Source organism: Aspergillus viridinutans (genome assembly GCF_018404265.1).
Source record: "Aspergillus viridinutans IFM 47045 DNA, scaffold_11, whole genome shotgun sequence".
NCBI classification, from domain to species: Eukaryota; Fungi; Ascomycota; class Eurotiomycetes; order Eurotiales; family Aspergillaceae; genus Aspergillus; species Aspergillus viridinutans.
The window spans coordinates 666,148-693,744 of NW_025091227.1; the positions used below are offsets into that span (position 1 = coordinate 666,148).

Genomic DNA, 27,597 nt, shown 5'->3' on the forward strand with positions numbered 1-27,597 from the left:
ATCTCATGTATCCAAAGCCATCAATCTTGATTACCGTGCTCAGCTAAAGATGCTTCATACCGCTGTAGCATTTCCTTCCCGTTTTTGATTCCCGGTTGGTACCTTTCTACCTCCTCCTCCACAAGCTTTTTGGCCTGTATAGCACTGTCTGGTAATTGTAGAGCCCAATCTCTGAGCGCTTCAAGTTCGCGTTGCATCATGGCCATGGTATCTTTCTGCTCCCGAATACTAGTGACTGTATCCATTCTGCCAAGGGAAGCAATTCCGGTAGCAGACTGAAAGGTCCTCCCTGGACATAGCCGGTCTGCGTCTGCTCGGGCCGCTTCGTACGCCTTTTGATAGATACCAACCTCCCTCTTTGCCTGCTGCAAGCTGATCTGATAATATTGCGCACGGACAGGGTCAGTATCGACAAACTCGTTCGCCCAGTTCTGGTACGTTTCCACTCTCTCCCGCTTCCACTTGTACTCATGCCGAAGCCTCTCCAGCTCCCAGAGAGGGAGATCCTCCTTCCTCTGACATACTCCCCCAGGACACAACCTTTCCGCTTCTTGTTCAGCCTTGGTGAGAGACTCAATGTTCCTCGCAGACCATTGCTCTTCCCTCCACAGCTTGAAACGCGCCGCCCACTCCTCATCCGTAGACTTGGCCGCCGCAAGTTCAGCCTGGTGTGCCGAAATGCGGCCCTCCGCACGCTTCCTCCAGAGCTTGAATCTCTCCACGCATCGCAGTGGTTCTTCAGCGGTGTACTTGGCGCTCGAAGCACAGTGCGCCCTCGCTTGAGCAATCTGAAAGCTGTCCCCGTCGAAATTATCCGGCCAGCCATCCTCACGGTACAGCTCTTTCAGGGGTATATCATACCGGCTCCATTCACCTGCGCAATGCTCGCCACCAGGTAGCTCGTCTAGTGAACGATACCAGCGGATAATATCGCGTAAAACATCCCCAGCGCGACGACTGGGTATATGCTCGATGTCATTGCTGTTCTTGCTTTTCTTTGGTTCCTTTTCTTCTTTATCTGAATCATCGGAGTAAGTGACTGGGCCATCCGCCAGCGCAGGATCAGTAGTGTTCCACCACTCCTGGTCGATAATCCAAATCCGATGCCGCCGCGCATCGTAGATGATCACGCTCTGGTGATTCCCCAGCCGCGACAACGGGGTCACCCACGGCCGAATGTACGGCCCATTCTCATCGTCGTAGTCATCACCAACAGGACAGCCGTAAAATGGATCTCGACCCTGCGTCACGTCTTCCTCGCGCCGGAAATCCGTGAATGCGCCACCGTGGAAGAAATCCTTGTTACCGGCAACATGAGTGTTCACATAGGGCAGGATGCTGTAGAGGTAGATGATGGCAGGATCAATCTTCAACTTTTCGTACAATGGGCGCAGATGGTCGATATTATGTGGGCCTTGTTCGATTCCTGCTGGGTCGAGATAGCGCATCTGGGCAAAGGTCTGGTAGATTTCTAGCATGAGGTTGGCAACCTCGTGCAGGCGCGCTTTCTGATCCTCGGGCAATTGGTCATCCATTTTGTTTGGATGTCGGTAGCTGTGCATTTACCTTGCATCCAACAGATTACACCTTATATATCGTCTCCAGGATATGTATGTGCGTGACAAGGAACGAGATTATGGTACCTAGGCATCAAGGCCCACAAGGCAGCCATTGTTGCCTGATCCTAGCCAGTTCCACCACACAGAGTCTAGACCGTTGGGAGTCGAGGCTCATATTTTCTGTTTAGAATGTGATGAATGGTTGAATATGAGTTATTAAGACGTATAAAATAATATAGTGTGATTTGACAATGAGGGTATCATATTTCCTGTACGCCGGTGTCCATGAAGTGTGGTACAGGGTAGAGTAATTATATATATTTGGGTCGGTTAGACACTGGGCTGTACAAGGAGCCCAGTCGACCATCCTTCAGTTTGAGATATGTGATTTGAGATAGCAATCAGGTCAGTCCATACGGAGAACCCTTAGGATTTTCATTATTACTACTGACCAAGTGGTATCGAGAACACAGATTCTCATGTGTTTTATGGCATGTGGCTGTGTTTGGGACTGATTGGTGGGGTTTCACTTCACCCGGGGATAAGCGCTGCTTGTTTGTTCTTAGCTTTCTCAGCTCGTGATCAACAGCTTCACTCTCGTCACCAACTTAATTTCATCTTTATATCGATCGAGCCAGAACATCGCGTCTCAACGGGTCCGATAATGGGCGGTGTACGAGGAAAGTCTCAAGGTTGCGGAACCTGTCGAGCACGTAAAATCGCGGTAAGCCGAAATCCATCCAGATAGAGCACACCGGACTAACAGACTCAGTGCGGACAAGAAAGACCCCGCTGCAGCCAATGCKTCAAATCCAACCGCCAATGCGCGGGCTACCAGCGCGACAAGGTGTTTGTCCTGGTTCAACCCGACGCCAAAGAATCTGCCCGCACAACCCGCCAGGAGGCCCAGGACATCGCAAAGATCAACCGAAATCCACTCGATCAAGGTCCCGGACATGGGATTATCATGAGTTGCAGTATTCGCCAACACCTCCTGGACGCCTTCATCGGGCGCTGTCTCCCTCACCCGCGGTTCCGCGCACGCAGCTGGTACAAACCGTGGCTCTTTCTCCTCGCCGACATCCCCACCAGATCCAAGGCGCTGGAATTCTCGACTTTGGCCATTTCCTCGGCGACCATCGGTAGGAGATTCAACGACAGCGCTCTCGTCCATCAGAGTCTAAGGGCGTACACGAGGGCCCTTCGCGAGATGCAAAAGGCGCTCTGGAGCGGCACTCTGGTACGCGAAGATGAGACGCTGGCCGCGTGCTTGGTTCTGAGCTTGTATGAGCTCATGGAGTGTCCGGATAACGGGGCGGATGCGTATCAGAGCCACTGCAGAGGATATCTGTCGCTGGTCAAGGCGCGTGGGATGGATGCTCATACGGATGGAATCGGGCATGATCTTTTCGTGGGCGTGAGATTACAGGGGGTGCGTTTTATCCCTTCTCCTGGGAAGCTATTACTGACACGGTAAGATCCTTGACGCGATTGGCAACCGCGTGCCGAATTTCATTTGTGATCCTGTCTGGTGCCGGGATCCGTGGGCCTCGCGACCGAAACGAATGGCCGACCGCATTGCGGATTGTCTCGCTCGCATGCCGTCCATTCTGCAGCGATATGACCAATTGTCATCTCTGCACCGGAAGGAAATTCTGGATTCAACATACGGGCTTGTTGAGGAATGTCTGAGGATCGATCGGACTTTAGAGGATATCTACGAGGACCTTCGGCTTCAGGTAGAGGGTCCGTTGTATTGGTCTGTCCTCTCGCCGTCGTTTAGAGACAGTGTTCACGACCAAGGCTTGTTTCCTGTGATATACGAATTTCCCGATCTCAAGACTGCAACGTTGTTGATGCTGTATTGGGCCACGAAGACTATGCTGTGGGCTACGCTGAGCAACCTGTACGATGTCATTCGTCTACAGGGGGTCCATGCCATCACTGTCCCCATCGTTGAAGTAACCGGTGAGAAACATGAGCCGAGTCCCAATGGCGACGAAGATATTTCAACCGAACGAAATTCCCCGACTCTGGGCGATGGACAAAACTACTTGCGAATGGCACGCAACGTCTGCCAGTCGGTGGAGTACTGCCTGCAAGAAGACATGTCGCTTCTGGGAATGCTTGCCGCGTCAATACCCGTAATCATTACAGTATGGGCTATCCGGTATCGGCACAATGACGAAGCAGAGTTGGCCTGGTTGATGGGCGCATCGCAGAAGATGCGCCAGGGGCTGCAAATGTGGACACACATATGAGGATGGCCAGAAATGACGGCCGACTTCGAGAATCTCCAAGCCACTAAGGTACCAATCCATTGAGTGGCACAGCCTCAGAGGCGGAGTCACCGGTCGACTTCAAAGGGAGAAAAGAACCTTGTCAGCCCTAAGCTTTTTGAGGCATAAGAGGCATCCACCGCGCTAATCCTGTTTGGGTCAAAACCTGCGAGCCACGTGACTTGGGTCTCAGCTGTTTACGAGAAGATGCTGTCGATTGGATATTGCAGCAAACTTGGATTAGAGAGAAAGTGGGCTACCTGCGGTGGCTGAACGAGGTCTATGGAATGCGTGAGCTATAAAGGTAGAGTGTTCTCCCCTGAAACTGCGTTCTCAATCCACCAGCTATCACCCACACTCGCAATCCACCATCATTGTCTACTCTCATTTCAGTGATATCCTTCGTACACAATGCTTACAGATCATTCCAAGGTCGCCATTGCGCAGATTGTCTTTTATGTACCTGCCATAGTAGCCGCTGCGGTCCTTCTCTTCCACCGCCATGGCCGGCCCCGACAGGCCTGGATCATCCTCCAGGTGTTCTGCTTGAGTAAGTGCCTTCGTTCTACCTGCTACATGTTCAGTGAGCTGATAGTTGATCGCAGTCCGCGTCGCCTGCGCTATCGTCACCATACTCTATGAGAACACCCCGACAAGCGTCGGCCTCTACATTGCTGCCCTAATCCTCCTCAACGCCGGACTGCTGCCCCTGATTGCAGCGACTATCGGTCTTCTGCGGATAATGTATGTGCATTTCCAGACAAGGCGGGAACACTCTAACTCTTTTAGTATTGTTTACGAGCTCAAAAACAACAAGACCCTTAATATGCCCATGAGCATCTCTCGATTGTTGTTCATTGTCGGGATTGCATTGATCATCGCAGGCGGCTCCTTGACCGGGAATTACACGGATGCAGACTCGGTGAAGACGGGCCGTACGCTCACCAAGGCGGCGTATATTGTTGTTGCAGTCTTTATGGCTGGCCTGGTGCTTATCCAGTGGTATTTCTGGAGACAGTGTGCGAGTCTGTCGCGGGCAAGTCGAACGGTAGTACCCCCTCGGGTATGGTGCAAGGGATAATTCTAATGGTGGCTATAGGTGCTCAAGAGTATGGCTCTGGCTATACCGTTTATCATTGTGCGGATCGCCTGGCTTTTCCTGTCGATCTATCACCCTGACGACAAGAGATGGAGTAACCTGGGTGGAGACATTGGACCTTTCGTGGTCATGGCGGCGCTGATGGAGTACATCATCGTGTGCATATACATCGGGACCGGGTTTATGATTCCTGCTACTAAGGGTGTGACTCGTGATGGTGACCAGGAGCTAGAGCAAGCTGAGCGCGCAGGTGAAGGGAGCAGCCAATACGGGAAGCTCCATTCTCCTGAGCGGGCATGATTCATGACTCGACAACGGACTGATAGAACTTTTAATTGAGTACAAGGGTATATAGGGACTGACTTAGAACGAGAGACAATTACATAAAATCTATGCCATCCACACCCCCCTAAAAATGCGGCGTATTCAACGCCATCAAACACAACAACCCCCCAATCAACCCAGCAGAAGGCAACGTCAACACCCACCCACTGAAGATAAAACCAAGCTGCTTCCAATTCACCGCCCCCAAATCATAATTCATCAGCGCCACCCCCGTCGCCGCCCCAGTCAAACACTGCGTCGTCGACACCGGCAGCCCCAGCCTTGACGCAAGCAACACCGTAATCGCCGCCCCCAACTCCGTCGCAAACCCTCTCGTCGGCGACATCTGCGTGATCTTGTTGCCCAACGCCCGCACAATATGATACCCGTAGAACCAGAACCCAAGACCCAGAAGCAAGCCCGCAACCACAAGGAACCACACCGGCGTCGGCGCCTTGGTGTCCACCTCGCCGGCGCGGTACGTCGCATACACAGCCGCCCAAGGCCCCACCGCATTCGCGACGTCGTTGCTCCCGTGCGCGATCGACATCATCATAGCAGACACAACCTGGCAGTATGTCCAGAGGTGCTCGACGCGGTCGTCGTAGCGGCGCGCGCGCGAGTGGATGTCGCGCAGCTGGGCCGAGTCGTGGGTGACTACGTCGCGGGTGACACCCTGCAGGAGGAGGAACTTGGTCCAGCCAATCCACTTGTGCGGGTGTGTCCAGGGGAGGTCAGCGACGGGGTGGAGGAAGCGCTCGTGGGGACCGAGGTGTTTCTTGCGGGGTTTGAGCTCGGGAGTGGATTGTGCGGAGGCGGCGATGCGCTCGACGTCTTGTGTGGACTCGAGGAGTTTGGCGTCGGTGGGCTGGGACTGGTCCATAGGGGCCTTTGCTTTCTCGGCGTTGTGGGTGTGGGTTTTCGTGCCGGCTAGGACTTCGCCGTAGGCGTCTTCGTAGTAGTTTGTTACGAAGTGGTTGCCTTTGGCGGGGTAGTAGAGTGGGCAGTTGTCTTTTAGGAGCCAGGGGCCGAGGGGGAGGTGGTAGAAGCGGACGCGGGCGTCCTGTTTGACGAGGCGGCGGTGGAAGTAGGGGAGGAAGAAGACGACGCCGATGAGGAGGCAGCCCAAGAAGACGCCCAGGATGATGCCGACGGCTTTGCCGGCGCCGAATTCCTCGAGGGAGGGGGCGGTGGGGGCTTCGACGACGATGAAGAGGGCGAGGATGGCGCCCGTCGTGGCGAGGTAGACGGGGATCAGACGCATGGCCCACTTGAAGGGATCCTTGCGCTCGAGGACGGAGTATTTGAGCACGCCGAAGATGATGGCTGAGAAGCCGGCTGCGATGGCCGGGGCAATTCCCCACGACGCGGCAATCTGAGAGACACTGCCCTTGGTCCACTCCCAGTGGATAGGTGCCTGAGCGGCAAAACCCACACCGACCAGGGCTCCGACAATCGTCTGGGTGGTAGAGACAGGCCAGCCCATTCCGGTCGCCAGCATCAGCCAGGCAGCATTGCCCATTTCAGCGCAGCCCATTGCCAGCATGAGAGGGCCTGGCTGGTTTTCAAACCGGTCGATACTGATGATGCCGGACTTGATGGTAGAGGTCACTCGGGCTCCTAGAGCCACGGCACCGATGAACTCGGTACATGCGGCCAGGATACCGACCTGCCACATGCTCAGCGTGCGAGCAGCGACGGATGTGGCGTATGAGTTGGCCACATCGTTGGCCCCGTTACCAAAAGCACTGAAGACGAAGGTGATGGAGGTGAGGGCGAGGATCCAATCGTACTTGGCGGTTGCGAGGGGGATCATCTTGAAGTCAAGCTGCAATGACAGCCTTGATGGAGTGTGAGAAGGGAAATTGATGGATGATCTGGGAACTACAGACAACCAGAGGGACGCTATATATCGAGCTCGGCAGAAAGCAAGGATCTGCGGACTGCTCGCCAAGGCAGCTCGTGTCACGTGTGCTTCTGAGGCAATCTGAAAAGTTACCCAACTCATCACAACACCAACGTGAAGCCACAGCCCGTTCCCATTCGCTCGTTGCTTTGAAAATTCTAAGTAAGTTTCTTCCATGCAGGGGGGCGGACTTGGCGCCAAGGTCCGCCCAGCTCTCGGCGGACCACCACCACGAAACTATCTGCAAATCACATTGCATTCCCCAGCACGTTCCTGAGGTGCTGGATATCATTCAAAGCCAAGACAGTTGTTAACGTTGGCCAGGTCTGGAGGTGATGTCCGTGTCGCCACTTTGGGTATCTCGGCGCGTGACTTGGCAGGTTGTTTCGAAGTCTGTTGCACTAGCTCGATCCTGAATGCTACTCGTCGACGTCGGTGGCTAAGAAGGAACACTTCCACCCGCAGCCATGGCGTCGCGGCCCGATTGACAGCACGAGGCAGCACGTGGGATATTCTCGAATCGTAGGGGTGCATGGTGCAAGAAGTTGCTTTGAAATCATTACGACATTCTGGATTTATTTGCAGCAAAGAGTTTGTTCCTGCTGTAAACTTGGAAAAGATGGAAGACAGGTTCTGATTCGGCCACCCAGCTAGCCAGCGTCTTGACGACGATGCTTTGGAGGCAAAGGAAAAACAGAATGCGAGACGAGCCAGTTCTCGATGATCTTGGCACTAATTCGAAAGCAAGAAAATTTCCAGCTTTCCTGAGGCTAGATATAGTGCCCCTTACTTGCCTCTGAGGGAAAGTTATTCTCTGTAGCCGCTGCATGCGCATATGGCAATGTGTGACGTAGTGCGATACAAGGCCGCCTCTTATGTCTCTCATGGGTCTAAGAGTAGACTCCATTGCATTGGTTGTGAATTAGAACTGAGTAATTTAGAATCTACCCTCAGTCAACTGCATACCTTCTATCCGGGTCATAGAGCAACGTCTCCTTCGATCAACTGCCAATCATGTTCACAGTCCCATTAGGATAACTTGAATACCGGAATTAAACTCTGAGTACAGCCCACTCTCAATCAGGCAAGGAACTTTTCCTTGTTCAAATCCACCCATTGATGGAAGCGCAATGACGGTCTCCCGGTGTACCTTTGAATATTTCCCGACGCCTCCTCATACCACGGTATATTGAAGAAACCCCCAGATTCCTCCTGCTGGCGCAACTGAACAAGCAGGGTCTTCGCCACAGGCTCCGGCAGCCCATTCTCCGTCATCATAACCCGCAGTGCCTCCTGCTCGTCCACCTTGGTGACCTTGACTTCCTTGCCAACGGCATTGCCAATCACACCAAGGGCCTCCCTAATCGACATCTTCTCCGGTCCGACAAGACCGACAAAACTCCTCTTGCTCCCATCTTCGCCAGCTGGCAACCCCTTCACCAACAACACCCCAGCAACACGCCCAATATCCTCTGGAGCGATATAATCAAACCTGGCCGCGGGATACGCCACCTTGACCTCTCCCTCGAGAACCCCACTCCTCCACCACATCGAATTGCTAGCAAAAAACGCCGGTCGAATAGCCACATACCCATCCTCCCCGAAAACATCCCGTAGATTCACCTCCACCTGCGCATGCGTAAACGCAATAAAGTCGCTCGGTGGGACGGCGTCGAGATCGCCATGCATGTCCACGCTGATGCTGCTTAGAAGCACGACCGTCTCGATCCCAGCGCCCTTGAGCGCCTCGATACTGGCGCGCATCGCATCCTTCGCGCCAAACGCGATGTAGATGAATGCGTGCTTGGCGCCGGTTTTTGTGACGGCGTTGTGGATGCTTTCAGGAGAGGTTAGGTCCGCTTGGACGCGTTCAAAGTTGCCGATGGTTTCTTGCTCTGAAGTGAGGCCGGGGATGGACTTGGTGGTGTCGCGCATGGCGAGGATGACCTTTGCGTTGTGCTTATGGGCGCTGAGGGCAGTCGCGGAGCCGACGCTGCCTGTTGGGCCGAAGACGATGACGGTTGGTGGTGACATTTTGTGGTGGGCAATTGTCAATATGGAACTTTTAGGATGAGATCAGTAAGATGATGATGATGATGCTGGGGAGTGTCTTTTCAGCTATTTATATTCGACGTGGACATCAGTATAATCATCAAGGCAAGGGATATAGATTACGAACATATCGGTCTTTACAATGCCCGACCGCCGGGCGGATTTGTGGCCTGACTCTGACCTTAAGCTGTCACTTCGTATTCGCCCATTTAAAGTGCAACAGCGTCGGTCAGAGTTGTCCGACCACCGATATACTTGATTGGACGTCAAGGAGTGATGCTGCTGTCAAATGTTAAAGACGCATATAGATTACAAATACTCTCTTGATAAACCGGACTTCTATCGATTCGACCGATGAGAGCATCAATGGGACGTTAGCAGATTGACGACGATGGTCTCACTGCTTTGGCTTCCGCATTATGAATACGAGATGCTCTAGACTTGGGTTGGTAACACTCAACCAGGTATACCAAGTATGTACAGTCTCAACAACTCTGCCTTCCTCTGACCCAAGCATGGTCATACCTCCGGCCTACGCTCATCGTTCTGGCCAGGCAGTGGCTCTGGCTCTTGCAGTCCCCATTCCCCCTCTTGCAGTCCCCATTCCCCCTCTCCGATCATCTTTCCGTAGAATTTGACGAGTAGCCCAACGGCCATCGGTCCAACGATGGTGTTAAGCAGAATCGCCCAAACTCCAGTGATGAAGGCCTCCTCAGTCACATAGGACGTCTCATTAAACCCTATCTCGATGATAAGTAGACCAATCTCACCGCGCGCTACCATAGCAGAGCCCAAGAGCAAGCCAGACAACCAGGTAGTGTTGGAATGCGACCTTCCAGTTTTCTCTCTCGAGTCGCCCTGTAGCTCCTGTTCACCATTTCCTTCCTTGGACAATTCCTTCCGCTTGGAAGGCCTCAGAAGTGGAACATATTTCCACAGCGGAAGCCAGATACCAACCGCAAACTAGATAGTCAGATTAGGCTCGCCTCTTAAACCCTGGAATGAGGTGCATACCTTAGCAACGACCATCAGAAGGGAAAAGACCACTCCCCTCCAAATCCTTTTCCCCGTCCAAAGCTGCACAAATGGAATGGCAAACCCGATACTAGCGAAGAAGAGCGGCTCCATCAGATAGGATTGCACGTCCAGCAGGTACACCTCAAAGGTATGTACGAACGTGGGACTCTTATGCGCCTCGCGCTCTCCTTCCTCACGACTCATAACCACAAACGGACCAGATGGATGCTTGCTGGGTATATATGTCAAGAAAGTTCCGGCGAGAAATGCGCCGAAAAGCACAGAGGTACCCGCGTACGCCGCGATGGTGATGAACGCGCAGAGGACCAACACCATGAGGATGATGTTTGAGACATGATCGAATTGCGCAAATGCATGCTCGATATACCGCCGGAAGAGTCTTGCAAAAACGTATTTTGTGAGTATTGGGGTGAGGATGGCCATGGCGACGGAGGCGACGATGGGCCGGCCGATGATCCAGCCGAGGTTGACGTTGCCTCCGCCGGAGAGTTTACCCAGATTGGCTATTATGCTGTTAATATTAGTTTGGATCATGCTGTTTAAGGTAATGGTGGTTTACCTCAGTAGGACGAGACCGACGACATCGTCAATGACAGCAGCGCTCACCAGCACGGCGCCCACTCGTGTCTGTGCAAGGTCTATGGATCTAGCTGCAGACTTAATAACTGCAAATGTGGTGCCTATAAAGCGTCAGAAGATGTAAACGACCAAGGAGAGACGAGACTACCAAGAGAAGTTGCTGATAACGCGGCACCGACGATGAAGGTTTCGACGGGTCCTGCTACGGTTAGTTGGGCATACTCCTATAACAGAAGAATGGCAAACCATAACCAAACCCAAGGTAAAGCAGCAAGAAAGAGAAAGCAATCGGGAAGAGAACCCCAACCGCAGCTCCCAGAAGACTGAGAATAAAATTCCTCTGGAGCAGATCGAGACGAGCGCTAAGCCCTCCTACATACTGTCAGTTTCATCCCATGGGATTGAGTGCCAGACATACCCTCAAAGATAATCAAAATCAACCCGACATAGCCTAACACACGAAATGTGTCCTGCCAGTGCTTCTCTAGGATGTTCGCTAAAGGTAACCCATATATGATACCCACTGCAATCTGCCCGATAATTCCGGCTTGGATGATCCTTGCAGAAACCCATTCCGCCAGAGACAGGAAGAAGAAAAATGAGATTACAATAAGGATTTGGACGACTGCATACCATTGTCAGTTCAGACATGCGCTGACCGGGATGTCTGAGTCGGACTTACTGCTTGGCTCGTGATACGGCAGGAAACTGCCTGCCATGACCTTTTCTATAATTCGTCCTGGAAAAACTGTACGAGAAGCTATATCCTCAAGCTCAAGGAATTACAGGCATATTGAAGTTGAATATGATGAGATCCGCCGCAATTGGTAAATGTCACGTGCCGTAGCCACTAGTGACGTCGGCCCAGAGGAAGCCTCTGGTTCAGCATATTCTCGTCTCTATGTCCAAAATTGGTTTGAAGAAGATCTAAATTTGGGAAATCCACCTGAAGTAGTGGTTCACTTTCCCGGGGAATGAACGTGCTGCTAATACTTCAAGTCGATCCACCTTGGGCCCAGTAGAGCAGGGAAATTCCCCGCCAATGCTCTTGGCCTGCGGGCGGTGCTTGGCGGAGATCTTGGCATGACGGTGAAGAATCAGCACACGTCTCATACACCAAATGGTTAAGACTCCACAATGACTGCATTATTGACTCGCATAGTGGCCCACCTTGCAGACTTGCGAATGGGACTGGTTCAGAGTATGGCAGTTTGGGATCTCTAAATTCACAAGTACCCGGATCACTCACCCAGTGACTGGCTTGGATATTCACTCCTGTAAATTTCTAATAGCTTGCCTTGGAAGCGAAGCCCGTATTCACTGCAATCAGAGGAGACCATATTCATCTCTAATAGATCTGCAATATCCACTTCTACGTCTCCCCATCTTCCTTCCTTCATCTACTTCTACTCTTCTAGTCGTAATCATCTTCAGGGTCGAATAATCGAAGCTAGTGTTGATTTCACCTGCAATCTTGCTCTTGAGCATCTGCTCTTCCACTGTCTAACTGTGTCATTCAAGCTTGAAAATTCCCTGTACAGAAACTGGTCCTTCTATTTTGAAAACATCAAACTTGAAATCAATACGGCGCAACTGCTGACAGGCTACTGGGCGCTTCCTATTATTACATCTTACCTCTCTGAGATAAACTCTGCTAAGAGCGTTTACTGCCTGGTTGACCTCAACTGTGATTAGCAACACTGGACGAAGCTAAGCAGGAGAAATATGGGGAATATTTTGTTGCTGTCATGAACCCTGGCGCAGGGCCAAAATCCTCGCTGTCACACAGCTCAAAAGAGCCGAAGTTGCAAGGATCTTTCGCCTTGCCAGGAACATCAACGTCGACAGCCTCTTGCCACAGCCTACTCAATGGATGTTGTGGCTGACGACCTTTGTAAGACGATGCTCCAATGAAATGATGTTCACTGACCAAGTAACACAGCCAGTATGCTGCGCAGTTTCAGCAACGTCGTGGGAAATCAGCCAGAGAACGAGCCTCTTCGCTGTTCCCGTCTGGACTTGATACCCATAACCGCCATAGATATGGAGAAACCCCGGTTCTAACAGTTCCTCAACGACCCGGCATCGAATGTGGTTGACATCAGGACGAAACCAGTGTGACTCAGCGACAGCCAATGATTGTTTTTGTTGCCGACTGGAAAGACTGGCTTGAAAACTATATGGACACTGTTGGTTTTCTGCTTCACAGTGTCACCAACTAGGACACGAGATTCAGAGAGCAGACTTTTTGAATGAGGCCAACGACATTTTCAGACCAGCGCAATAATGGTCACTCACAATCACCCACCAGTGAACTGCCAGAGTTCAGAACCAACTCCTTCACCATTATCATCAACAATGTGGTGCTATCCAGGAGGACAAAAGCAATACTTCCATACTCAAGATTAAGCTCGGTAATATGCCCGATGTAACTCCTGTCCAGTTGCAGGAAACAGGTGAGACCATTGAGTCCCCTACCCAGGGACGAGAGGTAGATTATCCATCGCTATTGACATAATTTCTATGAAAATATCAAACAGCCTGAGATGTACCAGGATCGTCACGAGGTATTCCTTACTCTCACGACACCGATGCCCTGTTACGTTGATGTGCGCAATGATTACCGGCATCAAGCGTGGCGCCCTAACCCTTTGCCGATGCCTGTGGCACCAGCAAAACCACAACAATTATCATGCTACTCTGGTACGCGCCATTCGCGCAGAGTGAGACCCGTCGCAAGGCTGGTGGTTCGCGAATTCGAATGGTGCTGTCAGGCTTGTTCAGCTCGACGTGCAACGAAAGACGATAACCATCAAAAAATTCGATCGGATCCGAGGCCCGCCTACTCGTTCGAACCCCTAAGGCCCGTGGAGGCCCCGCAAACTCAGGACCATTATTCTGAACCAACAAGTCAACCCTGCAACTAGGTTCGGGGATACCGTGGTAAATCCGGTTTCCTTTTCTGTTCTGAAACACTGCTCATCAAGTAGGCAAAAGGTGGTTAGTATCACCGCCGTGGATAGTCGTGCCGATGAGTGGTCGAGACATCGCTGAATCCTCAGTACGGCGGACACGTTGAGGTCTTCTGGGTTGAGCTGCTCGATCATCCGCTCAAGGCACCTCAACCAAAGCAGTTAACAGAAGCAAACCCATATGCGACTTTGGATTCACGACGCCAAGCATGATTGTCGATTAGGGTCGTCAAGAGCATAGGCATCCATGCGATTGCTCTTCCTCACCTGTCTAAACTATTCGCTGTCAAGCAAGGACTTGAAGCAAACGACGTGTGGGGTGTTTAGGCTATAAACTCGAATTGCCTTGTGGAATATCCATCCAGTGGTATCTTCTGTTCATCTTGAACCATCATACACGACGCATATACCACCGTACAATGTCTGCTGAGTACGAGTGGCTTTCTGACGGACAGGAAGAGCATGAGATGAAGGCATCGTCAACAAATCCGCCGAAGAATACGGACAGACTTAGGAAACGGGAAGATTGACCTGACTTGTTGCATAATCTAGGCCAGGCGTAGCCCTCTGATCTGCAAAGATCCAGCCAAAGCTTCAGGCCTGCTAGTCACCGCCCTTGGATGTCTTTGCCACGGAGGAAATTTTGATTGTGCGAAAATGCGCCCCATAGATGTTGTTGGTGGGTAACTAATGAACACGATCCTGCGCTGTATTCCTTTGTTGGTTTGCCATAGCTCACAGACGCATTGATGAGTGAGGCTTGGAAAGTGAGATAAGCGGCGCTATCCATTGCTGAAGACTCGATGCGCATTCGGCCCCCCAAGAAAGGTCCATAAGTCCATTGTTGATTGGGTAGTTCGTAATAGACCACAATTTAGGCTTGTTCTTGGCTTTGCACTGCCCACTTGGCTCATTACCAGTCACTTTAGGGCCCAAGCGTTCACTTTTTCCAGTATGATCAGCATCATGTCGAACCAGTTCGTTTGTTCGTTTATGTGTGTTGATTTTGATTTGTCAGCTGATGTCCAATGATCCAGTTTGAGAGTCTTTACTTCCCTGTGGAGTGTGGACTATTTTGAAATATTCAACATGCAGAATCGACTGTTGATTGGTGCATATGACGTGTCCAGACACGGAGTTAAGAGGCAGCTGAGTGATCAGCCCATTTTCAAAGCCCGAACCCATACGGCCATACCCGGCGTTCGCACTGTCAGCCTCATGGTCCCTCATCCTAGCAGGTCATTTCTGCAATTCCACACAAGCAAGACTCTCATCCAATGATTCCTAGCCAAGATGTTGGATTTATGCCCCCTACATGGCCCACGTGCCGCAGACTCGGTCGCGAATCATGACTGAATAAATTCCCCCGACACCCTTCGTCCGCACGTAAGGCTGACAGACTTCTCTCGTGCTGACATGACCCGTGAACCGAGATCTCAGTCGTCAAAATGCTCTTCTCATCGTCATCGGCATCACTCGCTGTGGTGCTGCTGTTAACACAATGGATCCATCCCACGATCGCAGCACAATGCTACTTCTCCGACGGCAGCAAAGCAGACAGCAGTTACCAGCCATGCTTCCCGGATCAACAAAATAGCCCTTGCTGCGCGAATGACAAGCCCAAGAGCATGGCCAACGACATTTGTTTGACGAGTGGACTGTGTCTGGCACAGATGCAGGGCTACGCCGGGTTGATATATCAGAATGGGTGTACCGATCAAACCGGAAAGAGCAGCCAGTGTCCGACGATTTGTTCCGGCTGTAAGTGCGACAGGCATGCTTCTAGTGGTTAAAGTTCGACTTTTAATGCATTGGTTTGCGTATAGCTACATCGGGAGGAATCCACCTTCTCCCTTGCCCGGCCAAGGGTGTTGACCAGTGGTGTTGTAGCATCAACGGGACAGACTGCTGCGATAACGCCGGGACAGTCACGATTGGCACTATCTACGGATACACAAGCACATCGGCAACGTCGTCGTCAACATCAACAGCCACCGGGACCGGAACGATAGCCACGACGACGGTCACCACGACGGCTGCAGCCGGCAACGGTACGGAAGTCTGCACGGATTCCAGCTCGAAGACGACCGCGGTCGGGGCGGGGGTTGGTGCTGGTCTGGGTGCCTGCTTGGTTGCGACGCTATTTGCGCTCTGGTTCCAGCGACGGATGTATCAGAGGAAATTACAGCAGAGTGGCGGATATGTGGGATACAGTCCAGCCAACATGACATATGCCCAGTCTGGGTATTCGAATCCGTCGAGCGGCGCTCAGCGGATTGTTTCTGAGTTGCAGTCCAACCAAGAAGTCATCCATGAGGTGGATGGACGCGAGGCACGAAAATGATCTCCCTCGTGCAGACTTCTATTCGTAGATAGGAGAGGGTGAGGATGGCATTATGTCTGTTACACGGCCCTCGACCGCAATTTCCGATCGGATTAATGTGCCACCTTGTGAAACGACTCCTTGCTTTCGACTGAGGGCGCAATCTCCAGCTCACTCATGGTGTTGCCTTGATCATGCGTAGGTTTTGCCGGGGAAAACCAGGCGACTGGCTTTGGAGCTATTTCCGGAGATCCGTCGTAGGGCTGGAGTTAATCCACAGGCTCATTTGCTGAATTTGGTTGGTGAAGTAAGCTTCTATTAAGGAGAGATGAAGTTGTGGATATGTGATGGATTAATGGTTAATATTTGTTGGAAGATGATGCGATGGGTCTCCATCCACTGCGTCATCTCATCGCCGGTTTCTTGGTCATCCATGTCCAAACTGGATTGTGATCTGCACCGGTGACATCGATGGAATAAACAATCCAATTCAAAACTATAAATTAACTCTCCTCATTTGAGTACTAGTAATCTTCTATCCGTTGAGTAAATTTGCGGTAAAAGACGTGGTGGACTTAGATCAGCCGTGGTTATATATCTGAACATGCATCGGCTTTCTACACTCCTCCTGGCCTTAGGGTCGGTCAGCCTGGCAGCCACCACCTCGAATAACTTCAATCCCCTCCACCATCTGGCCGGAATTTCCCCATACTTTACACCAAATGCGCCTCAACTCGACCCCTCGGTACCACAGGGCTGCAATGTCACCCGCGCAGCTTATCTTGTCCGTCATGCCGCCATCTACGCCAACGATTTTGACTATGAGAGCTACCTCGAGCCATTCATCCAGAGCTGCAAAATACAACACAGGATTGGTCCAAAGCGGGACGCCTCTCGTTCCTGAGCAAGTGGAGCGCACCCATCACCGAGGCCCATATCGAGAAACTCACCCGAGTCGGTCTGCAGGAGTCGCTGATGTTAGGCATCAACATCCACGACAAATATCCATACTTCAAAACGCCAAAGAACGTATGGACGTCGACAGCCGAGAGGACCGTCAAGACGGCACAGGGGTTTATCCTTGGATACACCGGCAACCAAACGACCCAGATCAATGTCACCCAGGTCGGGGAATACAAGCACGCCGCAGCCAACTCATTAACCCCGTACGAAAGCTGCCCGGCATATAGCTCCAGCTACGGCTCCAAGCAGTCAAGCGTACGTCCCGTCAACTCAACCCCAAACACCAAGCTAACAACCCCAGGAATTCGTCTCCCACTACACCAAACCCATCATCGCGCGCCTCCAAGCACAAACCCCCTCCTTCAACTTCACTTCCGACGACATCGTAGCCATGTTCGAGCTCTGCGGCTACGAGACCGTCATCCGCGGCTCCTCCCCCTTCTGCTCCCTTGACCTCTTCACCGCAACCGAATGGCTCGCCTTCGAGTACGGAAACGACCTCATGTACTTCCACAACACAGGCTACGGCCGCGAATTGTCGCCTGCCATCGGCTTCCCCTGGCTCAACGCAACAAGAACCATCCTCGCCGACGATTCTGCCTCCCAAGACCTCTACGTCTCGTTCACCCACCGCGAGCTCCCGCCAACCGTGCTCACCGCGCTGGGCCTATTCAATAACAGCGCCTACACGGGCGCGTACGACGTCAACGCCACCATGCCCACGGACTCGATCAACTACGGCCGCGTATGGAAGAGTAGCCAGATCTTACCATTCTTGACGAACATTGCGATTGAGAAGATGGCGTGTGATTCGTACGGGTATGAGGACGGGGTGTACTACCGCGTGCTGGTGAATGAGGGTCCGCAGCCGCTTGTTGGGTGTCGCGATGGGCCGGGGGAGAGTTGCTCGGAGGAGGCGTTTGGGCGGTTTGTGCAGCAGCGGGGGGAGAGGTATGGGGATTTCGGGAAGGCTTGTGGGGTGGATTATGACAATTCGACGGATGTGTTGTCGATTTATCAGTAGCCGGGGTTGCAATGTCCTGATCAAGATTGAAGATATCCATACTCATCATACTCTGTAATGCAGAAGTTTCATGTCCAGGAGACTAGCCTCCAGCGAGATTAATAGCAAAACATCAGATTCGCCAACCCTAGGCTAACTATCTACAAGCCCCAATCCCCCTACAAGCCTCATACGGCTCCCCCACCGCAATCATATACCTCGCTGCATCCCCCAGGAACGCTCTCCGAAAGTCCAAACACCGCTTGTCGACAAACAACCCACCCCGACAAGTCACGTCAACCGCATACCGGAAGAACTGCTTGTTGCCGCGGACGTTCTCCGCGCCGCCCTGCTCCGCGTGCCGGATTTTGGCGTCCACGCTCATGGCGTAGTGCAGGCAGTCTGCGCAATAGGCGGTGTTGCTGTGGGTGGATGACTCGTGCCGGGCGTAGAGATAGAGGGCTGTTTGTTAGTAGTTAGTACTCTGTATGCGAACTGGGGGTGGATGAGAGGCTTACTGCATGTGAGGGTGAAGAGACAGATTACGGTTAGGATTAGATGTGTTAGGGTGGGCTTTAGCTTTATGTTCATGTTCATTGTGATGGATATTGACCGGGATTCTGGCGGTTAAGGCAACAATCATGCATGAGGCAGCTGGGGAATGATACATGGCGCTAGGCCTGAATCTGATTGATGTCAGATCCCGTTAGGAGTAGCTCGGTCATGGCAGATTTTTGAGAGTATGAGAGAGACTGAGAGAGACTGAGAGAGATTTTTAAATGATGGGGTGGGTATTGAGAATTTGAGATAACTGATATTGTTCATTTCGGCCGAGTAAACTCTCAACTCATTATAGGTTTATTGCCAGGTGATATGGAACCCAGCCAGTCGTCCTCGCAGCCATAGGAAATCAAGGTACTAGAACTTGCGTTATATGGGTGTAGATTCAAATACCATGTGTATTTCATCTTCAAATCTGGAGTATCAGACGAAGCCAGTCAGGAGTAAATAAGTTGCAGCAATTATAGCCATCTTCTCTTGATATGGGGATCATTCCTCGCATTGTTTAGGTGCCTCTGCCAAAATGTCGTCAAGATATTTAAGGAAGAACTGCCAATCTTCCAATGAATATAAGCAAGATTGAAACAGCTGCACACATGATTAGCTTGTAACTCCCGAATTCCTCTATAGGATCTTACCTTTGACTTGTTATCAATCTTCACGATCTGAAAAGTGAAACCATCAGTGGCAATCCCATATACCACACTGTTCTTTTCGCCTCTGTCCTTCCGATTCCTATGAACTATTCCTATTTTCATGGTTAGCATTTCCTCTTCTCTGTCCTGTTGTCTTGACCTTACCCATATGAGCCAACAAAGGATTGTAGGCATCGCCCCGTCTTTCCTTTGCCACAACGACAGCAAGCAGATTTCTTCGCTGCCCCTCCGGGTTGGTGAAAGTGATGGTATTATCGGACCAGGCAATCAATCGCCGTGTCTCCATCGCAAAAGGGTGGTACATGTCCTTTACTTTTGCCGTGCCCCACTGAAGCTCATACGTGCCAGCGACAGTTCGAGCCTTCTCAAACCGCTCCACTGCAGCTTCCAGGTAGGGCAACAGGATAATACGGCATCTTTCTCGAAGATATTTCCCTGGGTTGCGCTGCGCTCGCCTGCTGTTGTCTAATTTCTCCAGCTGTGAACCTGAGAGGGTGTAAGTCGGCTTTGTGCCTCTAAGGAAAGGGAGTAGAAAAACGAACAAAGCTTTGGGTCTACATTGTAGGGTTCCGGGGGTAGTCGAGGCTCCACATTGTCTGGATCCCCGTAATAATCCCAGCATCGTTGGGCCCTCAGTCGAAAGTGCGACGGAAAGGTGTCACGGGTGTATGACTCGGGGTCTTCGGCATACCAGGGGTAGACACCTAGAGGGGGCTCTGTCGCTTCGGGATCCCATGATGAGATGGGCCCGAGCCATATTTGGACCAGTTCATCTCTTTCTCGACCAGTGCTACTCCTTAGGATTAGTTTGTCGATGTAAAGAAATATATCCAACACGAGGAGCTTGAGCGCATTCATTTTGGTTAGTTGATCTCGAAGTTATGATGCTTGGATGGTGGTGTAGGTCGGGAGTTGTAATCTTTTTATCTCAATATGGACGTCATGCTGAGCGCTTGATCTTTTGTCTTTGCAATGCACGACCTGACAGCAATAAGCACCGGAAACACAACGTTAACAACTCATCTGTGAATGTTCCCGACATAATCGAGAGAGCTCGTAGACTGGTAGGACTTTACCGACAGCTCCAAGGGGTCCTAGATGAGATCAAAATACTCACCCACGAACGCGAAAAGGACCTGTTACGGCTATTCGCGGGGGCCGATAGTCTAAGAGGAGAGAGAATGCTTGAGAAACGAAAAGGCAGCGGCTTCACATGGTGCCGCTAATCGGCTCGTTCAGGCCGGGGGAGAAGGTCGGAGCCTATTGACCAAGTAATGTATTGAAAATGAATCGAAATGGTTGCGACCCGAGACTTAGAGAGGCTTTTGTGTCCAGAGACGGGTCTAACAATATCCCAGTAACCGGGTGCTTTCAGGGTATATAGTCCTAAGGAAGGGTATATTCTAGCCTGTGGCACAGAGAGTACATCCAGGCAGAGGTCATTCCTAAGGATCTATTATCCACTTATTATTGTGTTGATTGTACGCGTTTCCATAACAGCAATATGAACCAAGCTGTTAGGCTAATGTAGTAAAATAAAAGGAGAGTAGTGTCTCTGAGATGATCATTCAACAATCTCCCTTGTCCATCAAGATAAATTCATACACTGGAAACAGCAAGCAGCCAACTAAGAATATTAACTGATGAATGTCTCAGAAGTATGCAGTTGAAGTGAATACCCGCCATCATCTGTGCTACATAAACCCCTACAATCGCCCCCTCTCTCCATCTTCCTCGTCCCTCATCAGGGATGAAAAACCTTGATCCAGAAACAAAACCCACCGGCCTGTTTCCCCCCGTCCGTCCATAACAAATGCTTGCAACTTTCCTCTTCATGTTATATTCATTTCCTAGCGGAGAGCAGGATGCCAACATGAAGTCGACAAGAGCGAATGCTCAGCATTTACGGGGCCTCTAGCTTGGACACCGGTAGGAGCCTTAGCTCCAGGGACCGGGGCTACCTCTCCGCCGGGGTCCAGGCGGACCTGGTCGGGCCCTCCGCCGGACCCCGGTGAGGAGCTCACTCGAGAGGAGCGAGTAAGTATCAGGCATATAGATCTAATATTTACTAAACAGATGCTAACTTATACAGCTCATCGAGAATCAGGCGCTTCGGCACGCAGATACTCCGGACGCATGCAGCTCGGGACACTCAGCTCCCGACTTGGCGGACGCATCCAGAGGAACGGAATCCAGCCCGCGAAGACCAGGGCGGGGTCCCAGTATTGGACTTCCCCAAGGCAGTCTAGATGGAAGTCTCACCTGCGTCACTCAAGGCGGAACCATTACGCAGGTGCCCAAGTTTGATACGTTGATGACGTTCCATGAAGGGTATCCGGCGGCCAGAAATGAGGATTACGAGGGCGCAGTAACTGACGTCTGGAACATAATCCTCAACCATTATTTCAATCAGAGTAATGGTTTTGTCCGCAGGACGGGGGACTTACTCGAAGAGGGCTTCATTATTATGCCCAACACAGACAGGCGGGTGAGTACTCAATATATTGTCACACATCGCAAGAGGACTTCAACGGAGAAAGATGAAGGGACCAGGGAGGAGCCAAGGACTAGCTGCAGAGATACATGCGAGCACTGAACTCCTTCTCAAGATTGGACACTGGATCAGAAACGAGGTTGGGACATTGGGACCAGACTCTGTCCACGTTTCAACAGCACGAGAGAGACGAACAGGTCGCCTTCCATTTCACCATATTCTATGCTTAGCATCTCATCAAGGCTATAGCGATGTTAGCTCCTTTCCACAACGCAGACCGAGCATTGTACAATCCGGCCGGCTTCGATGGGTTACCTCAGAGCTCCGCATCCAACAAACGATCCTTTGCGGCGCGAGACAATTTCACCTTAAGACCTCTGTCATGCCACAGAACCGAAGTCGATCGGCTGGAGAAGGCCGCCGCTGCCGAAGAAGCGGAAGTCGCTCGCAAGCGCACCAAGGCCCAAGAGCTCCTCAAGACCATCAAGGAGAAGGAGGGCAAGACTGGTGCCTTGGTTTTGAGAACCAAGGAAATCGAGATGAATATGGAGTAGAGCGAATGGAATTAATGGATGGGATAGGACATAGTAGATATTAAATCTACTGGATTCTTTTCTCCTCAAGACCATCAAGGAGAAGGAGGAGAAGGAGGGCAAGACTGGTGCCTTGGTTTTGAGATCCAAGGAAAACGAGATGGATATGGAATAGGACGTAGTAGATATTAAAACCACTGGATTCTTTCGTTTCAGTTACCAAAAAAGAACCTGTGGTTCTTTCGCCCTGCACTCTGTTGAAATATACTCTCTGGTTTTGCTATCCATCTTTTGTAATCTTCTTCTGAAGGACTTTCTGGTTATCTCTACAGGTGAAATCACATCAATCACGCTCTTTGACTCGCTCGCCTCCTCAGTTTCTCATCACCCATATCTTGACACATATTACCTCTTTCGGAAACTAGTACAGTAAGTAATGGGGTCGCTAAATAAGCAAGGCCTGCATTAACTATATCAAATGCACTGCAGCACTAAATCGAGAGACGCGTACTATGCTCCGCCTCTGCGATTCTCAGTCACTCCCTAGACTACTTGGCTTTCCAGACTTCTCATTTCTTGGATCCCTTTTATCTTCGCTGATTGCCATCTACCAAGCCTCTCGTTCTTCAACTAAGAATTCTAGCGGTATGAAAAGAATGATCCCGCCGCGATTTCCTAGTCATCCTGTTGTCAAACCCTCTGGCTAACAAAGTGAAATAAAAGCCATCATGGGCCTAAATATTTCGGAGACCAGGCCAGTTGAGCAGCTATTCCTGGATCTTCCTATCCAAGAAGTTCTCCACCCCAGCCCGGGCGAAACGTTCTCGGAGCCGTGGACGAGCATATATGTGGATGCCATACGTGATACCCGATGGGGCGACGCGGTATGGGCACGCTACCATATGTATGGCGAGGTGGATGGGGAAACCGGGATCGTCGCCGGGTCGAATAATATGACTGTGCTCGAGGTAATCAAGGAAGATGCCCTGGGATACAGGGTTAACGATCCGGAGATATACTTCCAGGCTTTGTTATTTTACGCAACAAGTAGTGCGGATGGGCATGCCGATGTGATTGAGCTCATCGCCAACCTGGACGAGCGGGAAATCGCTGAGTTCAAGGCTAGAGAAGAGGCAGAGCTTGAGAATGACGCCTGAGACGGCGTTTACAAATACATCATGTCATGTGGATCGTCTGGAGATGGAGGTTCCACCAAAGTTTCACCACTCTCTGCCCAAGCAATTTCAACGACATCGTTCGAATGATTTCGAAAATCAAAGAATTTACAGAGCTGGCGTAGGTCCTAGATATCCCATCAGTCATGGACGGGTTGTTCGAAGAGGTACCCGAGTCATAATTATGAATTGTCTATGCCGCTGCAAGGAAGCAGTACTCTTGGATACACATGGAAACGGCGGCACCCTTCGCTGGGGCTAGCAGTTCAGTATCTGCCACTGATACTGCAACATGATCTGACTTCTTTCAATGAAGCTGGCTCATGGCTTATCGGCATGACCATGTGAAGGCGAAGTATCCCGCAATCTACCGAGACAGCGATAGCACATATCGCCAGCATCGTCAATTGGTGGAATGATACTGGCAAGCTGTCTCAATTTTGACACGCAGACCCTAAAGCACTCTGGGATCATGCTTATTGAAGATAATGCACTGCCGGGAATGATCATCGTCATAAATGTAGGTCGTTTCAATTATTTAGTAATACGCTGTCATGGCTATGAACAAAAGTGTGGGAATCAGATTAACATGCTCAACAGCACAGACGATCAAAAGTAATCCGAGAGTAAAGGGTCATCAAGCATCCGCCAACGGAACGTATAAATCATGCCCGCATCAGATCAATCCGTCTCCGGCCGCTGGCCGTAAATGATACGTACCTTGGTGTAGAGATGGTAGGTCTGGTAATCGCGCAGTTCCTTGCGCATACCTGCGACGAGGACCTCGATCTCGGGGCGCGACCAGCCGAGATACCGTGTAAACAGGGCGAAGCAGTAGGGCCCGACGGCTTCGAACATGTTGACTTGGTGGTAGCGACCGAGTTCCTTGAGCTTCGGGTCCTTCGGCCAGGGGCTCTGGGGGAGCTGCAAGGCCGTCAGTATGGTTTTGGCTAGCAACGTCCAAGATGAGTAGTACCTTGTAGACGTCCTCGCGGACGTTAATAAAGCCTGCCTTCTCCATCTTCTCCTTCCATGTGGCCGCCGTTGCCATGTCTTTTCCGTGCTTCTTCGATGCCAGATGCATGTTCTTGACCCCGTCGAGCAAGTTAACGGCCTTGAGGTGGGTGCCGTCGTCGGAATACGAGTTGACGTCCATGGAGGCCATTTCTAGCCAGCCGCCTGGCCTCAGGTTCTCATATGCTTGTCTGAAGAGCTTGTCATGGTGGCGTATGGCTCCTTCGAGTTCGCGGCCGTGGATGTAATCGAACGGTTGGCTGTAGGACCAGGGTAATTCGAAGTCGTCGATCTCGAAGCGGCAATTGGGAGGGATCCTGGGGAAATTAACGCGCTGTCCGACCTGACAGATCAAGGAAGGTGTACCATGAGGGTTGGATAGGACTGAGATCGTTTCCTGATAGCAGCCACTCTGTTAGTCATCTTGCAATCCGCGCTCCTGCAGTCCGACACATACCGATGACCTCTGACTCGGGATGCTCGCTGTCGCATCACATTAGTTGATTGCGTCCATCGCAAATGATTGAAGGAGTTCTCACTCCGCAAAATCAATCGCCCATATTCCAGTACCGGTCCCGATATCCAACACTCGTCGGGGGTTCTTGATCGGCGCGGCATGCAGTTCACCTTTGAGGAGGATGCGATAGATGTGGTGGCTCTAGTGGAGAGGTGGTCGATTAGCTAAGGACGGACCCCGGTCAAGGGGCAGAGTCGAGTCGGCACTAACCAGGTCCAGGCGGTCTTGTTCTTGCTCGTCATTGGGCTAAGCGGTCAGCTTCGCGCATTATGAGAACCATCGCATTAGGGAAGGGTATATACCAGCACGTATTCACCCTCGTGGAAAGAATGATATCTGCGACCGTTCTGATGGGGGTTTAGTAGATTGCCTGCGACAAACACAGCAGAGGCGGTACCTCGTAGCTGTTTCGGCTAGATTAGTGGCTGCAAAGTGAAAACAGGGGCAGAGATCAATGCATACGTGTAGTTCATGGCACTCGATGTAATACTGGTGGTGTAGCTGGCGTCTCCAAGCCTGTAGTGATGTTAGTCGGGGAACCGGAGGCGTGCGACAGAGGCGACAGACGAGCCATGGTAGGCGGAGTCGGCATCAAAGTCCTACTCATCCGTTAATTGCAAGGCAGAGGTATAGCTTGTGATGAGGCAACCAACATCGGGCTCGATGACACCTGGACTCTGCTGGTGTGGATGTGGATGCGACTGTGGAATTGGACTGGCCATGATGGTGATGGTGATGGCGACGATGGAGGTGGTGGGAGAGTGGAGGAAGATCCGAGGGATTGTCGAGAACAAATGGAAAAGGCAAAGGGCAAAAATAAGATTTCCTGGTCGGTATGGGGAAGAACCAGAAAAGAACAAGACTTAGGAAGACACTTAAAAAAGTAGCGTTTTAGTCCAGTTCGCAGGAAGATGGAGAATAATAATAATAATAATGATGATTTTCAAGAAAGAATAATAATACTGTGACTTGTCAAACTGCTGTGCATTTCTCAATCTCTTTAAGTACCTGGACTGTCTGCCGCTCGTGCAGCCTTCATTCGCCTATCTCCGTACAGATTACCTGCCACTCAGTTCGACCTAGAGTCTAGACTTTCTCATACAGAAAAAAGATGCATTATCATCATCCACTGCTATGTTCTCCGACTTATTGTCTTTATTATTTTCCAGAGATGGAATGCTCACTTTGCAGCACCCCTGCAAAAAACCGAACTTATGCAACGTACTTTGTGCATATCTGAGACAGATCCCGAGTCGCCGACCGACTCTCTAGTAGCCTTGGTAGGTAGGACAAGGTTACAAGCCCGCAAGGTCGATCGAGGCCATTGTTATCCATAATAGGAGACGCACAGCGTTCATTCAAGGATGGCGGCTGCTAGACTCCGTTAGTGCGGTCCACAAGCGTTGAAGTGCACCCGCGGGGCATCGGATGTAGGTCTAGATGGGGAAGGTTAAGGCCTCTGAGAGCCACTCAGACACGCGGTTCATTTACAATGCCCGTCCTGAAGAATCACGGTGCCTTCTGACTTGTTGGATGCGGCGAGGGTGGAGAAGGACTGGCGGTACTAATGTGGGTATGGACTGAGTGGATAGTAGTACGGAGTACATGGATGTTCTTTTGACTTGTGTGACTGTGTCACTGTCGAGTAACTCGGCTTGGATTGAAAGTATACCCCTCTAGACTGGCCATTGATATCAGTGATCACAGTGATATTGAAGTTTATCGAACGTCTGGCCATTATCGAATATCCGATGGTACTACGATGGATGCCTTTCCGCTCCGTACCAAAGCACCCGTAAAGTACAATATAATACTCATACACAAACTTACAGTATTCACCCACTATGGCTCCTTTTTACCTGAGACATTCCGTCCCGTACTGTAATAGTACGTAAATAGAATCACGTGGCACACAATACCCGGCCGCACCGTGGATATTTCTTAAACTAGATGAAGCGCATCCAACTATCAAGACAAAAGAGAGTAATCATCATTTCAATGCTCGCATCTCCTGCCTGTAATCTCATTCTCATCTGGCCATTCGGGTGTTAGCTGATAACGGAACATGATTCCGTACCCATCTCCAATCCTTCCAGGTTCTCTCTACCAAATACCACTCAGCTAACGGAATGTTTACACTCCTCCGAATCCTCTGGGCGGCGGCCCATCCATTGCCACGTCATCTGTTCCACCCGCTTTCGCTCGGCTCTTTGTATGTGCACTCGATATCAATAATTGCTGCTCCGTAGAGAGGTACAATTGTTCATATTTGAAAATGAAACTGGTCTGGCCCGCTTTGATTGCGGTTGATCAGCCCGGTTGCCTAGAGTCAGTCCATAATCTCCTAGCCGTCTCGAACATCCAAGGCCGCATGCAACATTAACATCGTCAATTTGACTGAAATGGTCACAAGGCAAGTGGGACCGAGCCTGACTACCAAAGTCTATCAAGAATGAGTTGAGAAGCAAAAGGACGGGAACGCCGGATGTTCCCGTGTGCGCCGTTTGTGGAGTATCAGCCCGTGTGTAATTGGCACCTCCTACGTGCCTT

General features: G+C 51.1%; 13 protein-coding genes across 13 annotated transcripts; 6 read left to right on the forward strand and 7 right to left on the reverse strand.

Moving 5' to 3' along the window:
* Nucleotides 1-20: 20 nt before the first annotated feature.
* Aspvir_002343 (uncharacterized protein) lies at nt 21-1,535 on the reverse strand (the record flags this gene model as incomplete). Its single annotated transcript, XM_043273944.1, has 1 exon — nt 21-1,535. One exon carries the CDS (start codon nt 1,533-1,535, stop codon nt 21-23), a length of 1,515 nt encoding a protein of 504 aa, XP_043129879.1.
* Nucleotides 1,536-2,223: 688 nt separating this feature from the next.
* On the forward strand, nt 2,224-3,820 carry Aspvir_002344 (Zn(II)2Cys6 transcription factor; the record flags this gene model as incomplete). Its single annotated transcript, XM_043273945.1, has 3 exons — nt 2,224-2,283; nt 2,332-2,991; nt 3,038-3,820. 3 exons carry the CDS (start codon nt 2,224-2,226, stop codon nt 3,818-3,820), a joined length of 1,503 nt encoding a protein of 500 aa, XP_043129880.1.
* Nucleotides 3,821-4,249: 429 nt separating this feature from the next.
* Nucleotides 4,250-5,237, forward strand: Aspvir_002345 (uncharacterized protein; the record flags this gene model as incomplete). The annotated part of the gene is made up of 4 exons (XM_043273946.1): nt 4,250-4,388; nt 4,444-4,582; nt 4,628-4,886; nt 4,938-5,237. 4 exons carry the CDS (start codon nt 4,250-4,252, stop codon nt 5,235-5,237), a joined length of 837 nt encoding a protein of 278 aa, XP_043129881.1.
* Nucleotides 5,238-5,346: 109 nt separating this feature from the next.
* On the reverse strand, nt 5,347-7,077 carry Aspvir_002346 (inorganic phosphate transporter; the record flags this gene model as incomplete). Its single annotated transcript, XM_043273947.1, has 1 exon — nt 5,347-7,077. One exon carries the CDS (start codon nt 7,075-7,077, stop codon nt 5,347-5,349), a length of 1,731 nt encoding a protein of 576 aa, XP_043129882.1.
* A 1,170-nt stretch (nt 7,078-8,247) lies between these two features.
* On the reverse strand, nt 8,248-9,201 carry Aspvir_002347 (NmrA-like family protein; the record flags this gene model as incomplete). Its single annotated transcript, XM_043273948.1, has 1 exon — nt 8,248-9,201. One exon carries the CDS (start codon nt 9,199-9,201, stop codon nt 8,248-8,250), a length of 954 nt encoding a protein of 317 aa, XP_043129883.1.
* Nucleotides 9,202-9,738: 537 nt separating this feature from the next.
* Nucleotides 9,739-11,555, reverse strand: Aspvir_002348 (cation:proton antiporter; the record flags this gene model as incomplete). Its single annotated transcript, XM_043273949.1, has 7 exons — nt 9,739-10,182; nt 10,234-10,768; nt 10,817-10,937; nt 10,985-11,035; nt 11,083-11,208; nt 11,255-11,461; nt 11,519-11,555. 7 exons carry the CDS (start codon nt 11,553-11,555, stop codon nt 9,739-9,741), a joined length of 1,521 nt encoding a protein of 506 aa, XP_043129884.1.
* A 3,701-nt stretch (nt 11,556-15,256) lies between these two features.
* Nucleotides 15,257-16,152, forward strand: Aspvir_002349 (uncharacterized protein; the record flags this gene model as incomplete). Its single annotated transcript, XM_043273950.1, has 2 exons — nt 15,257-15,569; nt 15,635-16,152. 2 exons carry the CDS (start codon nt 15,257-15,259, stop codon nt 16,150-16,152), a joined length of 831 nt encoding a protein of 276 aa, XP_043129885.1.
* Nucleotides 16,153-16,735: 583 nt separating this feature from the next.
* Aspvir_002350 (putative histidine acid phosphatase) lies at nt 16,736-18,118 on the forward strand (the record flags this gene model as incomplete). Its single annotated transcript, XM_043273951.1, has 3 exons — nt 16,736-16,915; nt 16,960-17,349; nt 17,396-18,118. 3 exons carry the CDS (start codon nt 16,736-16,738, stop codon nt 18,116-18,118), a joined length of 1,293 nt encoding a protein of 430 aa, XP_043129886.1.
* A 136-nt stretch (nt 18,119-18,254) lies between these two features.
* On the reverse strand, nt 18,255-18,694 carry Aspvir_002351 (uncharacterized protein; the record flags this gene model as incomplete). Its single annotated transcript, XM_043273952.1, has 2 exons — nt 18,255-18,559; nt 18,616-18,694. 2 exons carry the CDS (start codon nt 18,692-18,694, stop codon nt 18,255-18,257), a joined length of 384 nt encoding a protein of 127 aa, XP_043129887.1.
* A 453-nt stretch (nt 18,695-19,147) lies between these two features.
* On the reverse strand, nt 19,148-20,172 carry Aspvir_002352 (uncharacterized protein; the record flags this gene model as incomplete). Its single annotated transcript, XM_043273953.1, has 4 exons — nt 19,148-19,246; nt 19,297-19,406; nt 19,459-19,800; nt 19,857-20,172. 4 exons carry the CDS (start codon nt 20,170-20,172, stop codon nt 19,148-19,150), a joined length of 867 nt encoding a protein of 288 aa, XP_043129888.1.
* An 892-nt stretch (nt 20,173-21,064) lies between these two features.
* Nucleotides 21,065-22,362, forward strand: Aspvir_002353 (uncharacterized protein; the record flags this gene model as incomplete). The annotated part of the gene is made up of 4 exons (XM_043273954.1): nt 21,065-21,112; nt 21,169-21,351; nt 21,407-21,802; nt 22,039-22,362. 4 exons carry the CDS (start codon nt 21,065-21,067, stop codon nt 22,360-22,362), a joined length of 951 nt encoding a protein of 316 aa, XP_043129889.1.
* A 707-nt stretch (nt 22,363-23,069) lies between these two features.
* On the forward strand, nt 23,070-23,498 carry Aspvir_002354 (uncharacterized protein; the record flags this gene model as incomplete). The annotated part of the gene is made up of 1 exon (XM_043273955.1): nt 23,070-23,498. One exon carries the CDS (start codon nt 23,070-23,072, stop codon nt 23,496-23,498), a length of 429 nt encoding a protein of 142 aa, XP_043129890.1.
* A 699-nt stretch (nt 23,499-24,197) lies between these two features.
* Nucleotides 24,198-25,769, reverse strand: Aspvir_002355 (class I SAM-dependent methyltransferase; the record flags this gene model as incomplete). Its single annotated transcript, XM_043273956.1, has 10 exons — nt 24,198-24,440; nt 24,493-24,847; nt 24,897-24,927; nt 24,988-25,013; nt 25,070-25,188; nt 25,258-25,293; nt 25,350-25,394; nt 25,445-25,451; nt 25,510-25,563; nt 25,651-25,769. 10 exons carry the CDS (start codon nt 25,767-25,769, stop codon nt 24,198-24,200), a joined length of 1,035 nt encoding a protein of 344 aa, XP_043129891.1.
* Between the last annotated feature and the right edge of the window lie 1,828 nt (nt 25,770-27,597).